The sequence below is a fragment of the Poromitra crassiceps genome (assembly GCF_964638095.1).
Source record: "Poromitra crassiceps genome assembly, chromosome: 4".
NCBI lineage: Eukaryota > Metazoa > Chordata > Actinopteri > Beryciformes > Melamphaidae > Poromitra > Poromitra crassiceps.
The window spans coordinates 68743428-68770075 of NC_139626.1; the positions used below are offsets into that span (position 1 = coordinate 68743428).

At 42.5% G+C, this 26648-nt stretch overlaps 1 protein-coding gene across 1 annotated transcript in view; it reads right to left on the reverse strand.

Moving 5' to 3' along the window:
• The window catches only part of LOC310775923 (uncharacterized protein), a 63570-nt gene extending 56634 nt beyond the window's left edge, over positions 1 to 6936 (reverse strand). The window contains exons 1-5 of the mRNA XM_083636045.1: positions 5146 to 6936; positions 4872 to 5045; positions 4565 to 4738; positions 4243 to 4416; positions 3921 to 4094 (exon numbers count right to left, since the gene is read on the reverse strand). Of these exons, the coding sequence (XP_083492171.1) occupies positions 3921 to 4094; positions 4243 to 4416; positions 4565 to 4738; positions 4872 to 5045; positions 5146 to 6821 (2372 nt within the window). The 5' untranslated portion in view covers positions 6822 to 6936. The remainder of the gene's footprint in view (positions 1 to 3920; positions 4095 to 4242; positions 4417 to 4564; positions 4739 to 4871; positions 5046 to 5145) is intronic.
• Between the last annotated feature and the right edge of the window lie 19712 nt (positions 6937 to 26648).

The following is a 26648-nucleotide window of genomic DNA, read 5'->3' on the forward strand; positions in this document are numbered from 1 at the left end:
ACAGACAGACAGACACACCGACAGACAGACAGACAGACAGACAGACACACACACACACACACACACACACACACACGATCCCCCTTCGTTGCGTGATTTCTAACCCCACATAGGATAAGCAATAACCACGCCCTGTGGCGCCGGGATTGGCCAGGAGCAACACTGGAGGGCACGCAGCCCAGCGATTTCATGAACCAACTGAATACCTCTTGAGAACAGACAGCGGGCTGCTGTGACTGCCTTCTGCCCGCTGCTGCCTAGCTGTGTTTATTTTGTTTTGTTCTGGTCCACCCGTCCTCGTCCATGTCTCCCTGCTATTTGATCGTTCCCGTTTTCCCCTCGGCTATTCAACACGTCCTCACCGCCCTCGATCATTTCCTCATTCCTCCGATGATCAAACGCATCTCTGGATTACTTTCTCCCGTTTTCTCCGCCTGGCACACAGGAAAGCGACCAGCTCCTGCAGCGCGCCGAGCGGCGTTTCAATGGCGTTTCTCCTGTCTGCACATAGTGCACAAGGAAGCGTTTATCCGTTTTCTGCTTTTCCTCTTGCTCAATTTCAAAACAACAGCTGCGGTATGTGTTTGTTCAAGTGTTGTCTTAGATGCTAGGGACCTGATACTATGTCACAGGCTGAGGAAGTGTTTGAACTACGCCCTGCAGTAATAAAAACAAAAACACGTCAAACACGTCATTGGCGGGGAGGGCTATTTCTGATAACACGTCAAAGACGTCTTTGGCGGTGAATGAGTTAAAAGCACAGTGTCAGCAGCTGTGCACAGTGCTATCATCATGGCGACAACACAGGCACAGAGATTCAGAGAAGACGAGATGGAGGTGCTCATGCACGAGGTGATCTATCCTTCACTACTATCAATTCTGAATCACTATAGAATGACCCTTTCACTCACCCATTCATTAATCCATCCATCCATTCATTAATCCATCCATGCATAATCCATCCAGGTCGAGGTCAATAGCAGGGTCCTCTTTGGCGAGGGGATCTACCCCGCCGGGAGGGCCGAGGCTTGGCGGCGCGTTGCTGCCAGCGTGAGCTCTGCGTCTGGGATCGATCGGACCCAGAAAACGACCTGAAAACGCCGGCGGAGGAGGCTGCTGCAAAAACTATTCCCAGCGGGAGTGTGACTGGATTTGGAGGCCCCCAGGTGGGCGGCGTGGCAGGTAATGATTCATATTCCCTTGGTCAGCGGTGTGTGTAAAATAATGTTTGTTGGGACACACGTGCTTTACGCATGGAGTTCACCAATGATAGATCGCCATAGGCTAGCGGGACACTACCCATAGCCTATCAATAAATTTGTTTATGGTTGTAGCCTACACCTGTTTGTTGGACACTAGGCTACTTTGCGCACGGATGTCACATGGCATCAAGCACACCATTTGCGGAATTGAGAACAGCAGATGTTGTAATCAGTGAAAACAGTCACATAGAACAACCTTCATTCAGAGTTGCTTGCTAAGTTGTTCAGCACCCTGGACAGCTCCGCAGCGGAGCGGAGCCTCCGCTGCCACACAGGTGGGATGAGCACGAAGACAAATTTATTTAGTTGAGCTTTCATCCTTACAAAATCACGCATCAATGAGTTTGCTCGCTCGCTCGCTCACACACACACACACACACACACACACACACACACACACACACACACACACACACACACACACACATATATATATATATGTATATATATATATATATATATATATATATATGTATATATATATATATATATATATATATATATATATATATATATATATATATATATATGGGCTCTAGGTGTCTCTGAGGTGCATACAAGAGTATATGGCATATGTGGGTTCAGAGTAGCCTACATAATGTCAGAGAAGCATTGGTAGATTGTATTGTGTATTGTATGTGTATTGGTGGTTTGAATGTTCTTTCTTTCTTTCTTTCTTTCTTTCTTTCTTTCTTTGTTTATTTATTTATGTATGTATTTATGTATTTATGTATTTATTTATTTCGCATATTATTTATTCTATTGTATTCTCCCCTCGTCCTGGTTAAAGGAGTTTGGTAGTTTGTGGGTTATGTCCCAAAGCGTGTGCTTAGGCCTACTCTGTAATTAGACGTTTCGTTCATAGGCTAACATACACATGGACAAATATTAGTTTATTTAATTATAGGGTAGGGATGTGTGAGATTTTAATTCTAGCCTATTTCAATAGCCTATATCAGAATTGTCCACAACTTTCTCACAAGCAATCTACTGTTAGCCTACCTCACACACCACAGACCTGTATGGTCAGGAATTATAGCCTAGCCTATAACATGACAAACAAATTCTCATTTTTAAATCAAGATGTGTTTTTTCTGCAATGTAGGCTATAGTTGAAAATCAATGTGGCATTCCGAGGAGAGAAGAGTGTCTGCGCTCAGGCATACGCCATGGTGTAGTGGGGTTGTTTGCGCTAAGACCAGCTATTTGCTGGCGTTAAAATTGAGAGCACCCACGGCCCCTTTTTCTATCACATTGCGCTGGAACGCCTATTTTGGAACGGGCAACTCCCAAACCTCTCTTTGCGCTCGCCACATACTGACGGTATCTTCCCCACAGCGCTAAATGACACTTGCGCAAGATACATGATAGGCTAGAGGCCCATCGACATGCCTGGGCCACGCCTACACCTGTGTCATCACAGCGCAAAACTGGATGGTGGAAGCAGACGATATAGACGGTGGGAAGATAGCAATAAGATGCAAAGGCAGCGCAAACAATAGCGCCGTACAACGATAGGGCCCTTTGACTTCCTGATAGCAGTGAAGATGGCGGCGTATGACAGCGCTCAATAAAACGGAGGCACGGAGAAATCCTGTTCGTTAACTTTTGATTTGTGCCAAGACAAGTCCGTCTCTTTGTAAAGCTGCTTAGCTATTTAGTGTGTGCGTGAGCCATTTTTTATTTTGTTTAGAGCGGGGAACTCTCCGAATACAGAGCCCCAAACTCTCTAGTCCGCTAAAAGACTGGACTCATAGCCAAAGCTAGGCTAACTGTACCCTAGTGGCCTGGCTAACAGTAGCCATTTCTTTAATTCTCCTAAAACGACCAAACAAGATATCGTCAGAAGGGGACTTCACTACAAATCCGACCGGGGACTGCGGTGTCTACAACGGAGGGTTCGTCTTTAACCCAGGATCTGTGGTGGACTTGCCGCTCTACCAGACAACATCAAGCGGGGCCCATCGCTGAAGCTAAGGCAGCTAGCAGGCTTCTGTAAGGAATTTCACAGTCTTTTCTTGCTGCATGAGACCTATCAAATATCCCCCAGAGCTCGGTAAGCCAGGAACACTCTTTCAAGAGCCTGCCGAACCGAGAACCCTCTTTCCCAGTGCTGGCTGTTCCAGTCTAGCACACAAGCTACTGACTGAAGCTGAGCTGCACCTCAGGTGAATCTGGTGTTGAACAATGTGGCTGTTGAGCAGGTGGTGGAGGCAAAACTTCTTGGTGTCATTTTAGACTGTAAACTGTCGTGGACAAAGCATATAGCCCCCTATCTTCCCACTGGCCTTAGGTGCTAATACTGGCGTTAAACGCAAAAAAACATGCCTTGCGCCTGCCTCGGGAGGGTAGCAACATGTGGACTCTCCAGTCCAGCATCAAGCAGCTTCAGTCCTGCATCTTGTAAGTCGTTGTTACTCAGGTCCAGCTCTCTCAGACTAGAGGACTGGGAGGTGAGAACTGATGACAACCCCTTACAGCATTTTTCTGTGAGTTTGTTTTGATTCAACCTGTTGTAAACGATATAAATTATTTACTTGTTCACATTGACAAATGTAGAATAATTATGACTACAAAGGAGAAGATCCATCAGAAAACAGCATACCATCTTATAGTTACAACAAATTGTTACACAAAAGCATCATAACCTGATCTTACCTGAGAGTCCCTAGTCTACAGTGTGGACTCTCCAGTCCAGCAGAGAGCAGCTTCAGTCCTGAATCTTGGAGGTTGTTGTTACTCAGGTCCAGCTCTCTCAGACTAGAGGACTGGGAGCTGAGAACTGATGACAGCTCTTTACAGCATTTTTCTGTGAGTTTGTTTTGATTCAACCTGATGTAAACAATATAAATTAGTTACTTGTTCACATTGACAAATGTAGAATAAGTATGACTACAAAGGAGAAGATCCATCATAAAACAGCATACCATCTTATAGTTACAACACATTGTTACACAAAAGCATCATAGCCTGATCTTACCTGAGAGTCTCCAGTCTACAGTGTGGACTCTCCAGTCCAGCAGAGAGCAGCTTCAGTCCTGCATCTTGTAAGTCGTTGTTACTCAGGTCCAGCTCTCTCAGACTAGAGGACTGGGAGATGAGAACTGACGACAACCCCTTACAGCATTTTTCTGTGAGTTTGTTTTGATTCAACCTGTTGTAAACGATATAAATGATTTACTTGTTCACATTGACAAATTTAGAATAATTATGACTACAAAGAAGAAGATCCATCATAAAACAGCATACCATCTTATAGTTACAACAAATTGTTACACAAAAGCATCATAACATGATCTTACCTGAGAGTCCCGAGTCTACAGTGTGGACTCTCCAGTCCAGCAGAGAGCAGCTTCAGTCCTGAATCTTGGAGGTTGTTGTTACTCAGGTCCAGCTCTATCAGACTAGAGGACTGGAAGCTGAGAACTGATGACAACTCCTTACAGCATTTCTCTGTGAGCTTGTTTTGAGTCAACCTGACAAAACAGACATTTTTACTTGTTCACCTTGTTTGACAACTGCTGAAAACCTGAGTACAAAAAAAACATTTATCAGAAATAGCAGACAATGTTATAGATACAACATATTGTTAACCAGAAGTATCATAACCTGAGAGTCTCCAGTTTACAGTGTGGACTCGCCAGTCCAGCAGAGAGCAGTGTCACTCCTGAATCTTGAAAGTCGTTGTTACTCAGGTCCAGCTCTGTCAGACTAGAGAACTGGGAGCTGAGAATTGAGGCCAGAGCTTCACAGCTTCTGCTTGACAGCTGACAGTCATTCAGCCTGGAGCAAAATTAGTGGTTTAGAAGTTTGAAAATCTACACTTTTCTGTATGAATATTATATATAATATATTGAATATATCTAGTTAACCATGCACGTACAGAGACTTATTGGAGGCTTTGACCACTGGCAGCAGCCTCAGAAGAGCTTGCTCTGAAGGAGAGTATTTCTTTAGGTCAAACACGTCCAGTTCTTCTTCTGATGTCAGTAACATGAAGCCCAGAGCCGACCACAGAGTAGGGGAGATTTTGTCTCGCAGGTCCTTTTGGATTTCCTCCACTACAGAACGATCATTCAGCTCATTCAGACAGTAGAACAGATTGATGCTTGTCTTTGAAGATGGATTCTTTCTGATCTTCTTCTTGATGTACTGGACTGTTTCCTGATTAGTCTGTGAGCTACTTCTATGTTTCAGCAGACCTTGTAGGAGAGTCTGATTGGTCTCTAGTGAAAGACCCAGGAGGAAGCGGAGGAGCAAGTCCAGATGTCCATTTGGACTGTGTGAAGCCTTGTCCACAGCACTCTGGTAGAAGAGAGTTTCGGGTTTATTTTCTAACGTGTGCTCATCTAACATGGCTCCTGGCTGTTCTGTTTTTTTCTTGGTTATTGGTTTTGCTTTCTTCAAAAGGGAGAATGTCCATTTACCCATACACCCTTCGCTGGACATTGATTCAGGATAGTCACCAGTGTGGGAGGTTGACTGATGTTCTGACTGGTTTTCTGACAGCAGATTGACAGATTTGTCTGTGGAGGTTGATTGTGGTTCTGACAGCAGATTGACACCAGAGTCGATGAAAGAGACGATGACATAAACAGCAGCCAGAAACTCCTGAATGCTCAGATGGACAAAGCAGAAGACCTTTTCCTGGTACAGCCCACACTCCTCTTTAAAGATTTGTGTGAACACTCCTGAGTACACGGAAGCTGCTGTGATATCAATGCCACACTCTTTCAGGTCGGCTTCATAGAAGATCAGGTTGCCTTTCTCCAGCTGCTCAAAAGCCAGTTTTCCCAGACAGAGAACCATCTCCCTGTTCTCTGTATTCCAGTGTGGATCTGTCTCAGCTCTCCCATGGTACTTGACATTCTGCTGTTTGGACTGAACCACCAGGAAGTGGATGTACATCTCAGTTAGGGTCTTAGGCAGGTCATCGCTCTCACTGGTTTTCAACACATGCTCCAGAACATTAGCAGTGATCCAGCAGAAGAGTGGGATGTGGCACATGATGAGGAGGCTCCGTGACTCCTTGAGGTGGGAGATAATTCTTGTGGCCTGCTGCTCATCTCTGAATCTCTTCCTGAAGTACTCCTCTTTCTGTGGGTCAGTGAAGCCTCTCACCTCTGTCACCACATCAACACACTCCTGAGGAATCTGATTGGCTGCTGCAGGGCGTGTAGTTATCCAGCAGCGAGCAGCAGAAAGCAGTTTCCCCTTGATGAGGTTTGTCAGCAGTACATCCACTGAGGTCGACTCTGTGATATCAGTCACAATCTCGTTGTTCTTGAAGTCCAGAGGAAGTCGACACTCATCCAGACCATCAAAGATGAACATAACCTGGAATTTGTCAAACCTGCAGATTCCTGCTTCTTTGGTCTCAGGAAAAAAGTGATGAATAAGTTCCACCAAGCTGAACTTTTTCCCTTTCAGCAGATTCAGCTCTCGGAAAGTGAATGGGAATGTGAACTGTATATCCTGGTTGGCTTTGTCTTCAGCCCAGTCCAGAGTGAACTTCCGTGTTAAGACTGTTTTACCAATGCCAGCCACTCCCTGTGTCATCAATGTTCTGGTTGGTTTGTCTCTTCCAGGCAAGGGTTTAAAGATGTCTTCACATTTGATTGTTGTTTCTGATCTCACTGGTTTCCTGGATGCTGCTTCAATCTGTCTGACCTCATGTTCATCATTGACCTCTCCACTCCCTCCCTCTGTGAGGTAATGCTCTGTGTACATCTGATTCAGAAGTGTTGGGTTTCCTGCTTTAGCAATCCCCTCAAACAAAAACTGAAACTTCTCCTTCAGACTGGTTTTGAGTTCACATTGGCAGATGGCATCAAGAGTTTCTGAAAGAACAAAGAAAAAAAACATCAATGAGCAGATGTTTGGTAAACATGATAAATGTGTAAATGTCTTTGTAAATGTGTATCTCCATTCCTTCACATCTCTTTAGCTCATCCTTTAGGTCCTGATTGTGTGCAGCTCAGTGTGAAAGACAACTGCTGTGGTGCTGTTTTGTTTCCCAGTGTGCACCACTGTGTTCAGCATATTGCACTCACATTAATAAATTAATAATTTTACCAGATGATCCAGATGATTTTACTCTTTGAAATTTCAATCTTGAAATGAATAAATCTTGTTTGGTAAATGTTTAGATTTTCAGCAGAGTTTGGACATTATGATGGCTTATTTTATTTTAATAGCCACTATACGCCATAAAGTTCCAACACAGGTAGGCTACTTGCAGTTTGTTGATCTTGTGTTCTCTTGTTGGCTTAGATTATTTGGTTTATTCCAAACAAATAATGACTCAAATACATTCAGAAAAGTAAAATAGGTCTTTACAAGACAAATTAGATCAAAATGAGCAAAACTCAAATACAATGTTCTTCCCTCTCTCGAATAATTTGTTTTCTTGTTTCATTATATGTTCTTTCTTTGTGTTCTTTCTTTGTTGCAGTTGAGAACTGTGGTTTGACAGCATCTTCCAGCTACAGCTTGCCCACCTGATTCAAATGAATTAGATGGGGCCCCAAATGATTTGCTTCTAATGTATATTCTTTTGCTAATCTTTCACCTATAGGTGGCATCATCGTCTTCAAAACAAAAATCAAACTGGCTGTAACAGACATAAATCACCCATTCTCCACCATCTTTGCCCTCTCCCAATCTACTGTATACTATAATTCCGGTAGCGTCTGTCTCTCTGTCCGTCTCTCTGTCCTTCGCGTATCTCGAGAACCGTTAGTCCGATCGACTTCAAACCCTCAGCCTTCTTTGTAAGGTCCCCCTCAGTGCGCTGAGGGGGACCTTACGGAGTGCAGTGCCCTGTTTTCGTGCAATTCAAAATAGCCCCACCTACTGGCAACAAAAACGGCAGTTTATCTCTAGAACCGTTCATCCGATCAACTTCAAATTTGGGGAGTGCGCTTAGGGGGACCCAACAGAGTGCAGGGAGCTGAATTCCGTGCAATTTGGCATAGCGCCCGCGTCACCTACTGGCAACACAAAAAGTGGTTTATGTCAAGAACCATTCGTCCGATCGACTTCAAATTTGGGGAGTGCGCTTAGAGGGACCCAACGGAGTGCAGGGAGCTGAATTCCATGCAATTTGGCATAGCGCCACCTACTGGCAACACAAAAAGCAGTTTATCTTGAGAACCGTTTATCCGATTGACTTCAAACTTTGGGGAGTGTGCTGCTAGGAACTCAACCTAGTCCAGTGCTGAATTTCTTGCAATTTGACATGGCGCCACGTACTGGCAACACAAAAAGCAGTTTATCTCGAGAAACATTTGTCCCGATTGACTTCAAACTTGGGGAATGCGCTGCTCGGACCCCGATGGATTGTGGTCCCGCATTTCATGCAATTTGGACGTATGCATAGTCATAGTGCCACGTACTGGCAACACAAAAAGCGGTTTATCTCGAGAACCATTCATCCGATCGACTTCAGACTCCAAACTTGGCGGGTGCGTTGCTGGGAACCCGAGAAATTGCAGTGGTAAACTTTCTACAATGAAACCAATAAGATCACAGCTATCACGTATCTCCAGGACCGTCTGTCCAATCGACTTCTGTATGTCTGTCCTTCACGTATCTCGAGAACCATTTGTAGGAGCCATGTTTGGTGTTGGCATATCATATTATTGTGTTTAGATATCTTGCACTATTATTTTTTGGACACTTGGTGGTGGTCACGGAATCACAGAGTTGTATAATATAGGCACAGGTAACAGGAGATGATTAGGCACAGGTGAGGTGGAGCTCACACAGTTCTCACCAGACAGACAGACAAGGCACAGACCGTAGACAAGAACAGCATTGGAAACCCACTGGAAACCAACTGGTATGCTCATCTCTACAATAAACCACCCAACTAAAAAACATATCACTGTCTGGAAAATCAGTTTATTTTATTGGGTCTGCGTAAGATCACTCCAACCAACCTACCTGTGTATTATGGCTGGTGGAATGGACATGTACAAAAACTCAAAATGGCCGTAACACCATTTGTTGGATCGACTTCAAACTTGGGGAGTGCGCTTAGGGTGACCTCACAAAGTGCAGGGTGTGGGGGGTAGCGCTCACGGGGTGGTGAATGAGGGGAACGGGCACTGCACTAGTGATGTTAAAGCTATTAAAGCCTCTTACTTCTCTGCAGCTCCTCAGCCAGCTCCTCCTGCTTCATTCTCCTCAGGAAGAGCAGTGTGATGTTTAGAAAAGCCTCTGTGCTGCTCCTCCTCTGCTCTTCCTCCTCACCATCCACCACCTCCTCATCCTCCCTCTGACTCTCAGAGCATTCTCGGTACTCTGCCCTCAGGACCCTCTGGAACCTTCTCAGCTCCTCCTTCACAAAGGTGACGATGTTCTTCTCAAGAAGCTGCAACAAAATAATATACATATTAAACCTTCATCCTAAAATCTGCACACAAAATAAAAACACAAAATCAAATACATCTTAGAGAGAGTGAAAGCCTGCACTGATCTAAAGAGTGCAGCATGGAGATTCAACGTGATCTCACAAATAATTGTAAAATAGAAATGTTGACCCACAGCGCAAGACATTCTAGTTTCAGAATAATGGCTCTAATGTTGTTGCATGTGAATGTCACTTCCTGCCTCAGTCCACAGCTACTTCCTGCCTACCGTGACAACCGAGCGAGTTGTGAGAGACCTCTAGTGGTCACCTCTAGCGGCCAAACAACCATTACTTTTGAAAAAATTTAAAGGCATTTTTGTGAACCTACAATGTCTTTGGGCTGTGGACTCACGTTACTATGTCACAATTCTTTGTTAGACTGGGTTAGGACATTATAATGATTGATTATAATTCTTTCTTTCTTCCTTCCTTCCTTTCTTATTCCTAGTACTTATTAGGATGTTGCTTATTATTATTGTAGTACTGGAGGTGTACTGTTAGGGGAGCTGTAGGGAAAGTACTGACATCATATTTGGGTAAAGGTTTCTCTTGCTCATCCTAAGATACAATGGAAGATGAGAGAGCCGACGCAGCTGATCTTGATGATAGTGATTGAGAACGCCAACAGTCAAACTGCATGGATCAAAAGCAGTCTGATAGCTGAAGTGAAGCTACAGTTTCTTGAGGACAGCTGGTCATGTGTGGACGCACAGACCTGTTGGACTGATGATTAAGACTGTTTGGTAACTAACGTAACGATAGCGTCCGCTATGTTAGTTACCAAACTAACGTAGCAAATGCTATGGGAGTGGCAAGCAATGCCACGTGGCATGATAGACTTTGATGCACCTTCAGGAACCAACAATATGATATCTGACCATCTACATGCAACACTAGCATGATTAGAAATTCTGGATTTCCTAAGCATCCTTGAATGAAGACCAGCACAAGTGACACCACGGAGCTGGGTATCGCCAAGCCAACCATGCCCCGGTTCAGAGCCATGCCACGACGGATAGCGGGGAAGATCAAGAAGAAGATAAAGTACAGAATTAATGGACTGTAATATTTACCCTGCCTAAACAGAGATAACTTGCAAATACATAAGTGAATAAGTTTCACTCTCATGTCAGTACACTAGGGATAGAGATTTCGGGCTCTATTCTCCCCCTGGAACTTAGGCGCTAAACTGGCCTTAAACGCGAAAAAACATGCTTTACGCCTGCCTACCGCTGACTCAGGAAGATAGCGTCATGTTTTTGTGCCCCGAAATGTCCTTTACGCTGAAGAGGCGTGGCGCAGTGCCAGAATAGGCCATAATGGGCGTTTTGGCCTTAAATACCAGCCTAAAGCGATCTTCCCAATGGGCGTTAATTTTATGGTTAACGCTTTTCAAAACCAGGTCTTATTCAGTGTGCCGATGCACCCACGACACTTTGTGTGCCTCCCTCCCCTACCAAACACCACACAGAGACACACATTTACATCTCTCCCAGCATGCATTGAGGCTTAATACATTTTGACAAGAAAAAGCAACCAAATAAGCCTAAGTAGGCTAAGTGGTAGATATAAATAATATGTATGTGAACACAACATGCAATTCTAGAACATTTCAACATTGGACAAAATAAAACATAAAAATCAAAACACAATCCTATGTGAAACATGCATTGAATCCAGGTCGTATATATATCCGTCGCAAATACGTGTTATAGTCGAGTTTGACAACCGTAACACGGTTGTACTGTGATGTCCGCTCCAACAAGACTTAGCTTACTTGACACGTACTTTTTCAATAAAAACACATTTATGCCATGACTTTACATAATGTAGGCTATATTTATGTGCATCATTTAGCCTGCAGCTGTGATGTGCAGGAGCAGCAGGTAGCCTACAAGTTATAAAACTTAATAGCTTAATAGCTACCTTCCAAATCTTCTTCTCTTCCTCCTGCACTAGGCACTTCACCACTTAAGTGTAGCACTTAAGAGAGAGTGGAGTAGCCTTTCGTATTGTATTTATGTATTGTTATCATGTAACCTGATGAATGTAAGGTGTAGTATTTTCTTTTAGCACTGACATGCTGCATGTACATCCTGTCTGTGTTTTGCTGTAATTTGATGTCTGTAATGTTGTGGTATCTCTTGCGATGACACGTTACATGTATATCAGTTTGTGCGTTGAATGAATGTAATGAATGATTGTTTGATATTTATTGGGGACTACGGATGTAAACTTGCATTAGCTAACTCCGGCATATTTACATGTTTTCGTATATAGAGGCTTCTATATTTCTGAACATGTCCATTAATTGTCCCGTCACAATAAACCAATAAAGTAAGTAAAGTAAAACAAAGCCTGCCCTGAATGAGCTGAGTGGGGGGGGCTTGTTCACTATTGTGAAAGTTATGTGTTTACAACATATAGCCTAAAGTCTAAATGTCACCGATAGTTAACGTTCTATATTGTACAGGGAGACCATCAGCCCTGCTGAACAGATCTCTATTTGCCTGTAGGTTGAATCGTTTTATTCAGGCTATGATCTGTGATGCGCTGAGATATCCAAATTGGCATGCAGCTGCAACCGGACTGGATCGAGTCGCTCTGTGGATCAGAGCTTGGAAGGGAAGAATGTGATTGTTTTACTGCAGATCACCAATGGCCACAGTTGTGAATAATTCTATGCTTAAAAAGATGTGGTTAAATGGTTAGCGCAGTGCAATCTGGCTTTAGCGTCAAGGAAAAATGAGGGAATGTGCGTGACCACGCCCACTAATAGCGCTGCACCCAGCCATAAAACGCAAATTTAAGGCCAGGGGGAGAATAGAGCCGTTCATCTTACATTGGGGCTAAAGGACATTGTTGGCTAAGCCTTAGTGATTGGGTTAGGCCAGCAGTTTTCAAAGTGTGCAGCGCGCCTCCTCTGGGGGGCGCATGAGACAACTTGACCCACTGAGCAATAGACGTCTTTAGACCTCATTTCAACCTCGCCTCTATGGTTTAGCTCTGATATAGACCACAGTTAGACCAGGATTTTGGGTCTACGTTTTAGCCGAATTTTAGACGATGTTTTAACAACTTCAAAAGACATTTAAAAATGCATAAACAAACATAAACATAAACATAAAATGTGTAAGAAAAGCAATGTATAGCCTTGTGTTTACACTATGGGCTCTATCATTGCATCGGCCTATGAACTGCGCCCAACGCCAGACGCAGCCCAGAGTAGTGGGCGTGGACCAGCGCACTCGATATTTTGGTATCGGCGCTACACGCAGCCTTAAGCATTACAACCACGCCTTTTAAGCGTAAAATTATGCACAGTCTGCTCATTGGAGAAGTGCAGTAAACCAGTCCCAAGCTTGCCTTTTAGGGCGGGTTCACACCAGCCTTGTTTAGTCCGGTCTATCGGACCTTTCCCCTTTAGTACGGTCCATAGGGTCGGTGTGAACGCTCCTACTCGAACTCTGGTGCGGACTAAAAACCGCGCTCTGGTTCGCTTGTGAGAGGTGGTCTTGGTCCGCTCTCAAGCGAACTCTGGAGCGGCCCATTTCTGGTGTGAACCCCACCCGGACTAGTCAGAGGAAGCACGTGGTTTTTTGTGTTGATTTTTTTGTTTATTTCCTGTTTTGGAAGCTCCCGCTGAAGAAGAAGCTGCTTGCTAGCTGTAGCAGTTAGCTAGCTTATCTCGTCTCGTTACCAGCGACATCACAAACAGACAAAAATGACTAGTGGCAGGGTTTGTTTACTTTTGCCCCGACAAATTGTATGGCCAATCCACCTTATTTTTGACAGCCATGGTGCACCATGCTGGTTCCTTCTGCTGTCCTCTTCCCCCGTTACGTCTAGCTTGACACAACACAGCGTGTCTATGTACCCGTCTGTAAACGTTGCAGCTGAGCTGATAAATGCCGACTTGTTCAACGAGCAACAGGTTAGCGGATGTGATAGAAAACATTATTAGGCTACATTCCCAAAACTAGTGTTATTTTGTAACGAGAAAACTTTTAACGTCGGAGTTCAACAAGGATATGCGCTGCAGTCATGGGCTGCAGTGCAGATTACCCTGCTAGCCGTGCGCTTCTCGCTCATACAGTGCAGAGTAGTATCCAGGCAGCGTCAAGCCAGCGTAAACACACAGCTGCTCACGTTCTAGTCCAGATATTGCTCCCAGAATTATTTTACAGCGGAGCCTCACAAAATAAGGTGGATAACAGAACGAGATTTCTGTCCACGTGACTTTGGTTCATGTGGGCAGGACTAGTGGATTTTGGCCTTGTGAACGCAAACCGAACCAGCTGAAAAACAAAACAATGTATCATCCTCTTCTCTGGCCCGAACCAAGGACCCGGACTTTCTGGTGTGAACCCGCCCTTAAGCTCCAATTCCACGAAGCAATCCAGTAAGACAAGCCAAGCGCTCTGCTCCCCCCCCCCTTCCTTCATCCCGTCTGTCTGTCTCCATATATAGGCTATTATTCCATATTAGTATGCTTCTCAAACCAATCTAACTGCAGTTTAAATACTGCAAGCATGTAAATACGCTACACTATAGCAAGATCAAAGTGAAAAGAATGTTCTAAACGCATTAGCTAGAAAAAAATTGCGTATCCCTATGATGAGATTAGATTGGTGAAAGTTTGTCCAGAATGATATCGTTTTCTCTCCCCTGCTGCAGGTAGGAGGGTGCACATAAATATAGCCTACATTATGTAAAGTCATTGCAGAAATGTGTTTTTATTGTAAAACTAAATGTGAAGTAGGGCCAATTTATTGGAGCAGACATCACAGTATAGCACAGTAGAACCGCGTTACGCTGTCACTTATCTGAATCACGTTAAATCTACGAGGGATATATATAGACGCAGGATGACATGTGTCAGCCTCTGTTAATTTGAGTACAATCTCGCCAAGTAGAAATCGCGCAATTGGAGTAAATAGGTTGATAAGTGAAAAAATATCTTTTTCGTTTTTTTTTATAATTACACAAAGGAGAGTATGGACTATCCATCCCACATACAATGGAGTCGTTTTATAACCAGTAAATAGGTATATTTAGCGATTTAAAAAATCAAGATTTCAGTCTTGAGTCGCCTAGCTGAGGGGGAGGAGAGGTAGATTTGCGCATTCAAATTGACCTCACCTCACCTCCCCCTCAGACTGGCCAAGACTATTCTTTTGTCCTCAGCTTTCAGCCAATCAGGTGACCTGAAGAACAGCTGATAAGCCATGTGGAGCCGGCTTCCTCTCTCATTGCTTTTGTTTACTGAGATGGAGGACATTGAAGCACAGCGAGTTGCAGATTTCCTGAACAGACTATCACCCCGGTTCTGCACTCCCTTCACTGGCTCCCAGTTAACCACCGCATCACCTACAAACTTCTCCTGTTAACATACAAGGCCATCCATCACACTGCTCCAACCTACCTCCAAGATCTAGTTACCCCTCAATCCTCACTCCGGACACTCCGATCATGCAGCTCCAACCTCCTTTCTGTCCCTAGGACCAAACTCACAAGCATGGGTGACCGTGCCTTCTCCTCACTGGGCCCCCGGCTGTGGAATCAGCTCCCAGGACCACTCAGGGCTACAGACTCGTTTGACGTTTTTAAATCAAAACTCAAAACCCACTTATTTATTTTAGCTTTCCCCTAGGGTCCTCCCTCTCCATTTACACGTGTTATATTTTTATGTCTTTATCCTTTTATCTTTTTATTCTTTTAGTAGCTGTTCCTTTATATTTATTTTTTATATATTTTTATTTTTCCCTGTTTGATTGCTTGATTGTTTTTATCATGCATCTGTAAAGCACCTTGTGAAGTCCTTGGATTTTAAAGCGTGCTATATAAATTGAATTTATTATTATTATTATTATTATCACAACACGGCCGAGACATCGACAGCGGAGAATTTATGAGTGGATTCGTTCTTGATTATATGCATGCTGACGTTGCTCCGCCTCCGGAATCTGAAGATGACGAAAATTATGATGAAGACAATGTTATTAACTACGAGAGCGAGGCAGAGGACATTGTGAATGAGAGCATTGATCAGGTTTTGAGATCAGTTGATCATCAATCTATTGATGAAGAGTATGAAAAAGAAATGGAAAAAATACGACATTTTGTCTGTGAATGCGACCCAAGGAGAAAGGAAAACTCAGATGGACAGGCGTCCTGCAGTAATAGATTGAATCCAGACTTCATTTACCGCACTAGATTGAATACAGCCTCTTTGTCACATAACGAGAAGGACATGTTCATTATGGGAACCATGTTGACATCAATGAATGATTCCGATATGACTCAATGCACAAAGCAAATTAACAAAAAAAGAAAGTTACACAGGACGAGCTACACGCTACATGGCACTGCTGTCTGCAGAAGTACGTTCTACTTTGTACTCGGGTAAGTTTGTATTTATAAAACCAAATCTTAACACGTTCACTGCCAACGACGTATTACTCCGTCAAAAAAAATCCAACGGTTCACTGCCAATGACGTATTACTCCGTCAAAAAAAAGAATTTTTTTTTTTGACCGTGGGATGTGCATCTAACCCTTTTACATCTCTTATATAATTATTGAAGCCACCGAACGTTTACAACCCATTCCACCGACCCACTAAGTGGCGACAGTGCTCTCCCAGACTAGAGGAAGGCAAGCAAAAAGCAGTTTCCTCGAAGCCATTCTCATGTAAATGGATTGGCGAAAACGCTTTCGTTTTCGCGCTGATTGCTGGCGGTGCGGGATTGCAAATTTGCATAATAGATTACGGGTGGAACACACTTTGAAACACGCAGCATAAATATGACCAGAATCGCAAAAGCTTCATCAAAGCTCTCAACCAAAACTCCAAGAAACGAGCGAGTCCATCCAGACTTCCTCAAAGAGCGGCCGCGCAGACAGGCACAGCAGCAGCAAAGCAGTGAGACTGGTGACGCGAGGTTACAGCAGCAGCAACGAGCTTGTGACACGGCCGCTGCAGCCAAGAAGACACACACGGAGGGAGGAGTTGGAAGCAGAGGGGGGTTTCCTGCTGTTATGGAGGAAATTACTGTTCAAAACTATTGTTTAGATGTCTGACGTCTTACTGATGCCAAAAATGAATGGTTAAAGTGACTGTTCTATCGAATTTCACAAAAAGCCGTTTATCTCAGAATAATTTTTCTGACGCTGAAACCATGCTGTATTCAACTGCTAATGCTTACATAACTACTAACTCTACAAACTAACTTTTTTAGACAGAGAAAGCACACATTCTATTAGTTCTTTTGAGATATTGTGTGTTCACAAAATCTTAGCAGAAAAGAATCCTCGGGTCTTGAAAGATGAGCCAGAATCCTCAAAAAAACCCTCTGGCAGAACCTACCTACAGTAAAAAAAAAACGGCTGGCAGTGAATGTGTTAATGTGGTGTGTGTGTGTGTGTGTGTGTGTGTGTGTGTGTGTGTGTGTGTGTGTGTGTGCTACTGTCGTGTGTGCAGCTAGTTTCTGCTTTGTCAAAGAGGAGAGGTTAAGATGAGACGCGCTATTGTTAACGATGCCGCCATTTTGGCAGAAACAATAGGACAGGACAGAGCGCAGCCAAGATGGCCGGCCTGTTGAACGCTGAAGTTGACTCTTCTTATAGACACACGTCCGCAGCATGACAACCCGGAAGCTTCCTCCTATTATCCTCACATACCCAGCCCTATGACAACTCCGAGGGGACATACACACAGCTTCGCGCACACACACAACACACACTGAACAGTCTGCTACAGTTGTATTAAGATAACGTTTGTTTTTCAGTATCAGAGAGGTTTGTGTGTGTGTGTGTGTGTGTGTGTGTGTGTGTGTGTGTTTAGCTACAGTAGCGTGTGCAGCTAGTTTCTGCTTTGTCAAAGAGGAGAGGTTAAGATGAGACGCGCCTGTGTTGCGCTGCCGCCATTTTGGCGCGAAATAAACAATAGAATAGACTGCAGTGATTCCCAACCAGGGGTACGTGTACCCCTAGGGGTACTTGAGCAGCTTGCAGGGGGTACTTGGAATGATTGGGGAATACAATTTACTTCCAAAATGATAAATAAATATATATATATTCCAAGTCATTTCATAAGCCCATTGTTAAAATGTGATGTGTGTGCCGCAACTAGTTCTGCTGGCAAGTGTCAACTGCTACACTGTTCTGCTACTGATAATGGCAAAAAAACAACTAAAAAGCCCAAACACCGGCAGTTCAGTGAAACATATATTTTGTATAGATTTACTTGCATGTAATCATCAACACGCATGAATGAGGGGTACTATTGTCATGGAAAAACAGCTCAAGGGGTACATAAGACAAAAAAGGTTGGGAACCACTGGAATAGAGCACAGAGCGCGGCCAAGATGGCCGGCCTGTTGAACGCTGAAGTTGACTCTTCTTATTATCAATGGTTCACAGCAGCTAACAGCGCTGGTAGTATGTGTGTGTGTGTGTGTGTGTGTGTGTTTGTGTGTGTGTGGCTGCTTGTTCTCAACTTTAAAACTGAAACTAGTGTCTTTCTTTTTTCCAGCATCAGTAAAAGCCTTCTGCAATCCATTGTCAAATCTTACAAGGACAATGGCGGGGTCCCACGCCAGCGTAAGAAACACCAGCAGACAAACAAGAACTTCCTCACCACTGAGGACATCAACAGAGTCGTGACATTCATATCAAACTATGCAGAAGACCACACTTACGTCCTACCTGGCCAGCACCCTGGGCACAGGGATTTCAGTGCAAAGCTTCTGCCTACGAATGTCACAAAATCTTCAGTGTGGCGCCTCTACAAAGATGCTGTGGAAACGCTCGGTAAGTGCTTACTTTATTAGTTATGTTCAATGCCTATGGGATCATGATTATCATTGTGTACTATTGCATCTCTCTTTTTAATCTGATCACATACTTTTCATTAGGCTATCCTGTCTATTCTGTGATCTTCCTGTGATTCTTTTGATAACTAATGGAATAAATAATGTGCTATGTGCTATTGCCTCCTCCAATCTAATACTCATAAAAAATATTCTGTCTTTTAGGCAAACGTGTTGTTGGTCTGTGCAGCTTCAAAAGGCTGTGGAAGTCATTGCTCCCCCATATTGCCAACACAAAACCAGCGACAGATCTGTGCTGGCAGTGCCAACTTAACAACAGAACAATCCAACATGCTAGATGAGATGAAATCAGTCTGAAAATGCACAGCAATCATCTGGAGCTCGTTGGGAAGGAGCGCACACTTTACCAGCAGATGACAGCAGCCTGTAAAAACACATGTCAACAGTTGAAGTTGGCATTTGGCAAGTCAAAAGGGCCTGCCACCCTGCCCATCACCATGCACTACAGCTTTGATTTTGCACAGCAGGTGAGATTGTTTTTCTCCATCACATGATTACAGCACACGCACACACACAAAATACAAATCATGACGTTTACAAACTCACTCGCTCACTCACCATGCATGTATGTTGATTTTGTATCTAATGCCTTTTCTGTATCTCCCAGGTGCATCACCCTTCGGATCCGCAGCAACCCGGCCCAATGTATTTTTTGACTCCACGCAAGTGTGGCATTTTTGGTGTCCACTGTGGGGGCATGCCAAAGCAAGTGAATTATCTAATTGATGAAGGAATGGCTTGGAGCAAGGGCAGCAATGCAGTCATCAACTACGTGTATAATTTTTTCAAAAAGTACGCAGTTGGAGAAACAGACGTGGAGCTTCACTGTGACAACTGTAGCGGTCAGAACAAAAACAATTTTGTTTTATGGTACTCTGCCTATCGTACTATCCACAAACTTCATTTCAGGCTAGGCCTCCACTTCCTGATTGCAGGCCACACAAAGTTTGGCCCTGACTGGTATTTTGGAATGTTCAAGCAGTGCTTCAGGAAGACCAAAGTGTGCACTTTGGGTGACATTGAGAACGTGGTGGAGGCCAGCTCTCCTGTTGCACACGTAAACATCCCGCAGCTGGTAGGACGAGAGGATGGCACCGTGTTAGTTAAAACCTATGACTGGCACCAACGTCTGAGTCCGTACTTCCGAAGGCTGCCACAGATTAAAAGTTACCAGCACTTCAGGTAATTATCATTCTTAGTATTTTAATTATCAGGCAAGTATTTTGTGAAAATGACAGTTCCTTTCTTCGATTATGTTACAGCTTTGATGCCCAGAGACCTGGTGTGGTTGTGGCCAGGCAACACCGTGATGCAAAACCAGTCGAATTTCAGCTGCTACGTGACACAGATAATCTTCCGCCCGAATATGGTGTAGAAGATAATGTGCAGACCCCGCCCGGACTGGACATGGCCAGGCAGAAGTACCTTTATGTGAAGATCAGAGAATTCTGTTCTGATGCAGCAAAATACATCACATGCCCACCACCTGCTGCTTCGCTCCCTCTGCGCATATAGACAGTTACTCAGAACCTGCGCTGGAGCTGGGCTCTCTGACAGCGGTGTCGGAGAAGAGAACTCTGATCCCACCCATAACGCCTCACTAAGAAGAGATAGCTGTGCCTTAGTTACGCCACATGTAATGTGCAAGTTGATTTAATGACACGTACTGTACATTCTACTTTATTTGACTTTAATCTCTTTTTTTATTATTTTCTTTTACTCTATTGCATTTTATTGCATTTTATTTTATTGTATTGACTGTATTATCTATACTATACTGTGTTATTCTGATTCTGATTCTGAATTCACGATTGACAGTCCAATAAATGCCTTTTGGGATAATGACATTTTTGTCTTCTTTTCACTGTTCATTTAGAACTGACTGAATGGTATATTTTCACATTATTTCTTTTTCTAGTCCACAGAAATGGAAAGAATATTCAATATCAATGACCAAAACAGTCCTACATTCTATTATATTAAATTATAATAATAATATAATATAAAATATTATTATAGTGAAACTAAGTATCCCCCTTTTTGCTGGGATTCTCCTGGAACCCCCCAAAAGACAGCACTGTCCCATCTGTCAGTGGACTGATGACAGCTGGGAGTAGTCAATGTAAATGAGCAGCCATTGTTGACTCCCCCCATCAGCTGCTTGGCCCAGAGGTGAGAAGTGGCCGATCTTTGAGGCTGCTTTACTCTACATCTTGATTTGAGGTGTAACAACATTCAAATGAGCATATCTTCTTCAATTATTTTCAGATTTTGATATGTGACACATTATTTGCAAGCTTACAGTCTGTAGTTTCATAGTTTTCATCTTAGTTTCATCTGCAAAAAACAGAAAAATTACCTCGGCGAGATTGTACTCAAATTACCAGCGGGTGTCACATATATGTTTCACATAGGGTTGTGTTTTGAGTTCGCGATTTTATTTTGTCCAATATTGAAATGTTCTACAATTGCATGTTGTGGTAACATTACACATTATTTATATCTATTTATATCTACCTTTCTATCTATTTAGGCTAATTTGGATGCTATTTATTATCGAAATGTATTAGCCCAATGCATGCTGGGAGATTTCACATGTGTGGCTGTTGCAGGGGAGCCAGGCAGTGAATGTTTCGCCAGAATGATCTCGTTTTCTCTCGCCTTCACTGCACAGGTAGGATGATGCAACAGCCTCTGAATGTCACGGGCTCAAAACTGTCATGTTAGAAAAAACTGTCATGTTGTTATACTATGTATGGTATAACAACGGACTTGTTGTGCCTGTCTGAGCAAGGGAGTGAGAGAGAGAGAGTGGGACAAACTGAGATCAGCAGCTGTGCCTGGAATATCCGCGGCGCTATGAATAAGGCCTGGTTTTCAAAAGCGCAAAGTGCTAAATTAACGCCAGGAGGGAAGATATCATTCAACGCCCATTCTGGCCTATTCTGCCAATGCACCACGCCTATTTCGCGTAAAGCGCATTTCGGGGCGTAAAGCCATGTTGCTATCTTCCCGAGGCAGGCGCAAGGCGCGTTTCTTTTGCGTTTAAGGCCAGTTTCTGCGCCTAAGGCCTGTGGGAAAATAGAGCCCTATAACTTTTTACTTCCTCTCTCCACTGAGCAGTGGTTTAGCTCTGATATAGACCACGATTAGACCAGGATTTTGGGTCTACGTTTAGCCGAGTTTTAGACCATCTTTTAATAGCCTATAAAATGCATAAAACCTGCAAATGTTTAAAGTGCTTAGCCCCGCGTGTTTGCAGTAGGTTATAACTGCTTACTTTTTGTCATATGATTCTGTCACTGCAACCCAGCAAGCATGGATGGACCCGTGTCTAGACCAATTAAGAGAGCCCGATACCAATCAATCACAGAGAAAAATACTTTGCCACTAAAACCTCCACAAGGATAGCCAAATGGTTGAGAGCTCAAATCATTTTTTTTAACCCATTCTTATATTATTTGTCCATTCCAAATTCTGAAGCACTTAACAGCAAATGCATGTCTTTGTTTTGTTTATTGTTTTATTTGTTATATTTGGACAGTTTATTGGGTTGTGAAATTGTTGTGATCGATGAAAGACTTTACTTGACGCCAATTTTTCCAATACAAACAGGTTCATGCCATAATGTTACATAGGCCTGATGTACTGTATATTTGTGTCTCATCATTTAACCTGTGCTGTGGTGTGCAGGAGCGGCGGGTAAAAGTTACAACCTCAATGAACAGATAATGTTTTAAACATGTAGCAGGTGCCAGTCTATTTCAGTGAACAGATAGTGCAGTGGTTATGGTGTTGGGTTGCCATGCTGGTGACCCAGGTTCATATGCATGTTGTGGGAGTATTTTTTTTTACATAGATGTTTATTCAATGTCTAAAAACATCTAATATAGATGTCTATTAGACGTTGAAATGACGTCTAGGCTAAGACTAGACGTCTACTAAACTTTCACTTTTAAACCTTCAATAGCCTTAATCTAGACTAGATAGAGACAAATAGACATTGAATAGACGTTTTATAAATGTATTTTAGACATGAAATTGCTCAGTGGGAGGGGAGGCGCGGGCATCAGTGGAAAAAATCTGAGAGAAGAAAATGCACAAGCTGAGACTGTGGGATATCAAATCTCTGGCCTAAACTTGGCCATGTTGCACAATGACTGCGCAGCCTCCACCGAGTGAATCAGCTGGGGGCGGAGCTCCTGCAGTCTGGCTGCCTGAGGCGAGTGAGGAGCTGTCAGAGGAGAAGCTGCAGGGAGAAGGAAATCGTGATTTGATTTAATGTGTGTTTCTCAAATCCTACCGCGGCAGTTCTTTCAGGGCCGGCCCGCCCTATATGCGAACTAAGCGGCTGCCTAGAGCCCCGGGAGTTGCCAGGGGCCCCCTAAAAAAATAAAATAATAATAATAATAAATTAATAAATTAATAAACATAGGCTATAATATTATAGGCTGTGTGTGGTAGTTAAAACATAGGTTGACGTTTATTTATGTTTGTAGTTTAAACAAAAACATAGATACTGTAGTGTAACACAAAAGGCTGTTATTTACCTTTTGTCGCCATCTGGTGAGTAAATATATATGTAACTAAAACCATTAAAATTGACATCCGGTCCTGCATGTATCTACCGGTCCTTGGCACAAAAAAGGTTGGGAACCCCTGGTTTAACTGACCTGGCAACCCCTATGGCTGCTGGGTTCTACACGCTTGCTTGACACTGATAGGGCTACAAACGAGCGTCATCATCATCACGTTTGTTTGTTTTAAATATTCCTCTAAATATGGCTAAAAGTCCAGAAAACGTCAAATTTTCTTTCTGCGCTGCCCTTGCGGGCAGCACCTCTCTTGACATAGCCGTTGTGGGAGCAGCATATTTCGACGTTGTCGGCAAGTAGCCGAATTACGTCGCTACGATTTCCATTCCGGATATATAATTAGACCATCTTTTAATAGCCTATAAAATGCATAAAACCTGTAAATGTTTAAAGCGCATAACCCCTAACCCTAACTCTCTACAGTAGGTTGGCATTATATACAACTGGATCAAGGCAAATAAACTCATACTTAACATATCTAAAACTATGGGCCCTATCTTGGTACAGGCCTTAGGCCCAAAAACTGGCGTTAAACGCAAAAAAACGTGCCTTGCGCCTCCCTCGGGAAGATAGCAACATGGTTTTAGGCCCCGAAATGCGCTTTACGCCAAAGAGGCGTGGCGCAGTGCCAGAATAGGCCAGAATGGGCGTTTTGGCCTTAAATACCGGCCTTAAGCAGGGCCGCTGGAAGTCACTTTAAGCACGGGGTGCTGGGAGGACGGGACTCTCGGTGGGGCCCGAAATTTGATGTTTTTTTTTTTACATTTTTTTGCCATATTTAGAGGAATATCTCATTTTAATTAACATTAGGATACTGTTGTGATGTAATTATTCAGTATTTTCTCCTTTTCTCACTCATTCAGAGCAAAGAGGGAGATATATAGCATGATGATAATGCTCTATATCTCCCTATTTACTCTGAATACACCAGTTAACATGACACAGACTTAACATGATATAAATATTATCAGCAAACTTAATGACTAGACTAATTATACTGATCTGAATGGCATATATCAAGAAACATTGACTCCTCTCTTTGCTGTATAGTGGGAGGTGCATTTTTGAGTAGGCTATTAAAATAGCATGTCAAGTTCACATTTCTTTATTGCCAGATTAAACAATTCGTATTGGTTGTTGGTTGGTTCAACACAACATGTGCGTGCATGCGCGCTTCTTCTTCTTCTCTTGATTGTTATTGTTGATAATTCTATTTAAATAGGCTACATTTTCGATTTTAACCCTTGTACCCTCCTAGTCCATCTGATGGACTTTTCCTGCATTCGCGTATGGGCCGTTTCGACATTTTTTGAGTATATGGTCTTAAATTAAGGCTAGGTATTTTTTTTGGGGTATTTGACAAAAATCAATCATAGTTATCATTTTTATACGATCCTAAGACCTATTTTCAAAAATACTCCTCAATTTACTCCTGGTCCATCTGATGGACCCATTGACTTCCATTGAAACCACTCTATTGATACTCACAGCAAATTTTTACAAAATTAATTTATTTCATTTATTTCAGCGGGCATCCTGGACCAAATACCTTGAACTTTGACCTTAATATCTAACCTTGGGGTTGGTAGAAATTTTGGGGGAGTTACATGGTCTCAAAGTCCATTGCATAGTTGTCCCATTGATTTCAATGTTAATTTTGCACAAAAAGAACATTTTTTTTTTACTTCCAGCAAATATTTCAAAAAATCATTATTTCCTTGATGTTACACATCTCACCTTGACTCAAGGGGTTAAAATTGTAGTTTCTACTGTGTTTGCCTATTTCCCCATATTCCCCCAGTTTTGGCATAGCAATCAATTCCATACAGTTTACATGAAATGTAAAAAAAACTGATTCCTATGCCAAAGATGGGAAAATATTAGAAAACTGAATTTGACAGTCCACACTACTGATTTGAAGCCTTTAGACCAGGATAGATGCTGGACTAAAGCTCGTTTGTGTTTTTTGGGGAAAATGGCTGGTAGTCCAAAACATGCGCTTTTTGGATTTTTGGCTCAAAATATGAAAAAATACTATTTTTACAAAAAATCACAAAAAATACAAAAACCCACTGATGATGTCACAATGTCTGTGACATCATCAGTAATGTCATCAGTGACATATTATTGACAAAAAATCATCTCATGACATCACTGATGATGTCATAGGCTAGTGATGTCATAGCTATTGTGACATCATGCCTGCGAATCTTTGATACTAGGCATCTTGCAGTGGTGACTTTTGTAAAACACCCCAACCTGCCCATAATATCAGACTCAAAGCCAGTTTGTCTTTATGGAAATGGAAAAAAAAATCACTTTTTTTTTTTTATGTACTTTTTTTTTTTTACTGTACTTACTGTACACTGGCATTTGAGGGGTTAAAATTCGAATAGGTATGAAATGTTGGTATGAGGTATTAGGGAAGAAGTTACCAATGAATTATAAACCGTCAAAAATTTAAAAATTTAAATTAATATTTATAAATTAGTACAGTATTCTCGTTAAGGTCCATCCAATTTGGATGGACCAATTTGGATGGACCAATTTGGATGGACCAATTTGGATGGACCAATTTGTCCAATTTGTCCATTGTCCAATGTGGCCAATTTGTTTATTTTGGTAATTGTATGTCTAACAAAGCTGTTATGACTTGTGGTGTGGCACAAGGTTCAATTCTTGGCCCTTTATTATTTTTGATTTATATAAATGATCTTGCCGTTGTATCTAGCTCTATATCTTCTATTTTATTTGCAGATGACACTAATCTTTTTCTTTCCCATAAGCACTTTAAAACCCTCATTACTGAAGCTAACTCTGGACTCCTTGCCTATTCAAAATGGTTTCAATTAAACAAATTGTCTTTAAACGTAAAGAAAACAAATTATATAATCTTTGCTGGCAGGAAGAAATTTGATGATGCTAAAGTATTTATTGAAGGAATAGAAATCCAGAGAGTATATTCCACTCGCTTCCTGGGGGTAATTGTTGACGAAAAATGCTCCTGGAAAGAACACATTGATTTGGTGTCAAAAAAAATGTCTAAATCTGTGGGAATTATCAGAAAAGTCCACAAATACCTCAACAGATCCGGTATATTAATGTTATATTATAGTCTTGTATATCCATACCTAACTTATTGCAATATTCTATGGGCCAGCACTTATCCTACATACCTACATAAACTCCATTTAATTCAGAAACGTTTTATTACAATAGCCACTAGTTCCAAGTCCACAGTCACATCTGCCCCCTTATTTTCTAAATTAAAAATATTGACTGTTTATAACATAAACATTGTGGAAACATGTATTTTTCTTTTCAAGGTTCAGTATCAGGGTCACACACTTCCATATCATTTTCAACAATATTTTCTTAAAAACTCAAACAATCACTCCAGAACTACTAGACAATCTAAGTTCCTGCATATTCCACTTTGTCGTACCACCAGAGGGCAGTTATCCATCAAATACAAAGGTGTT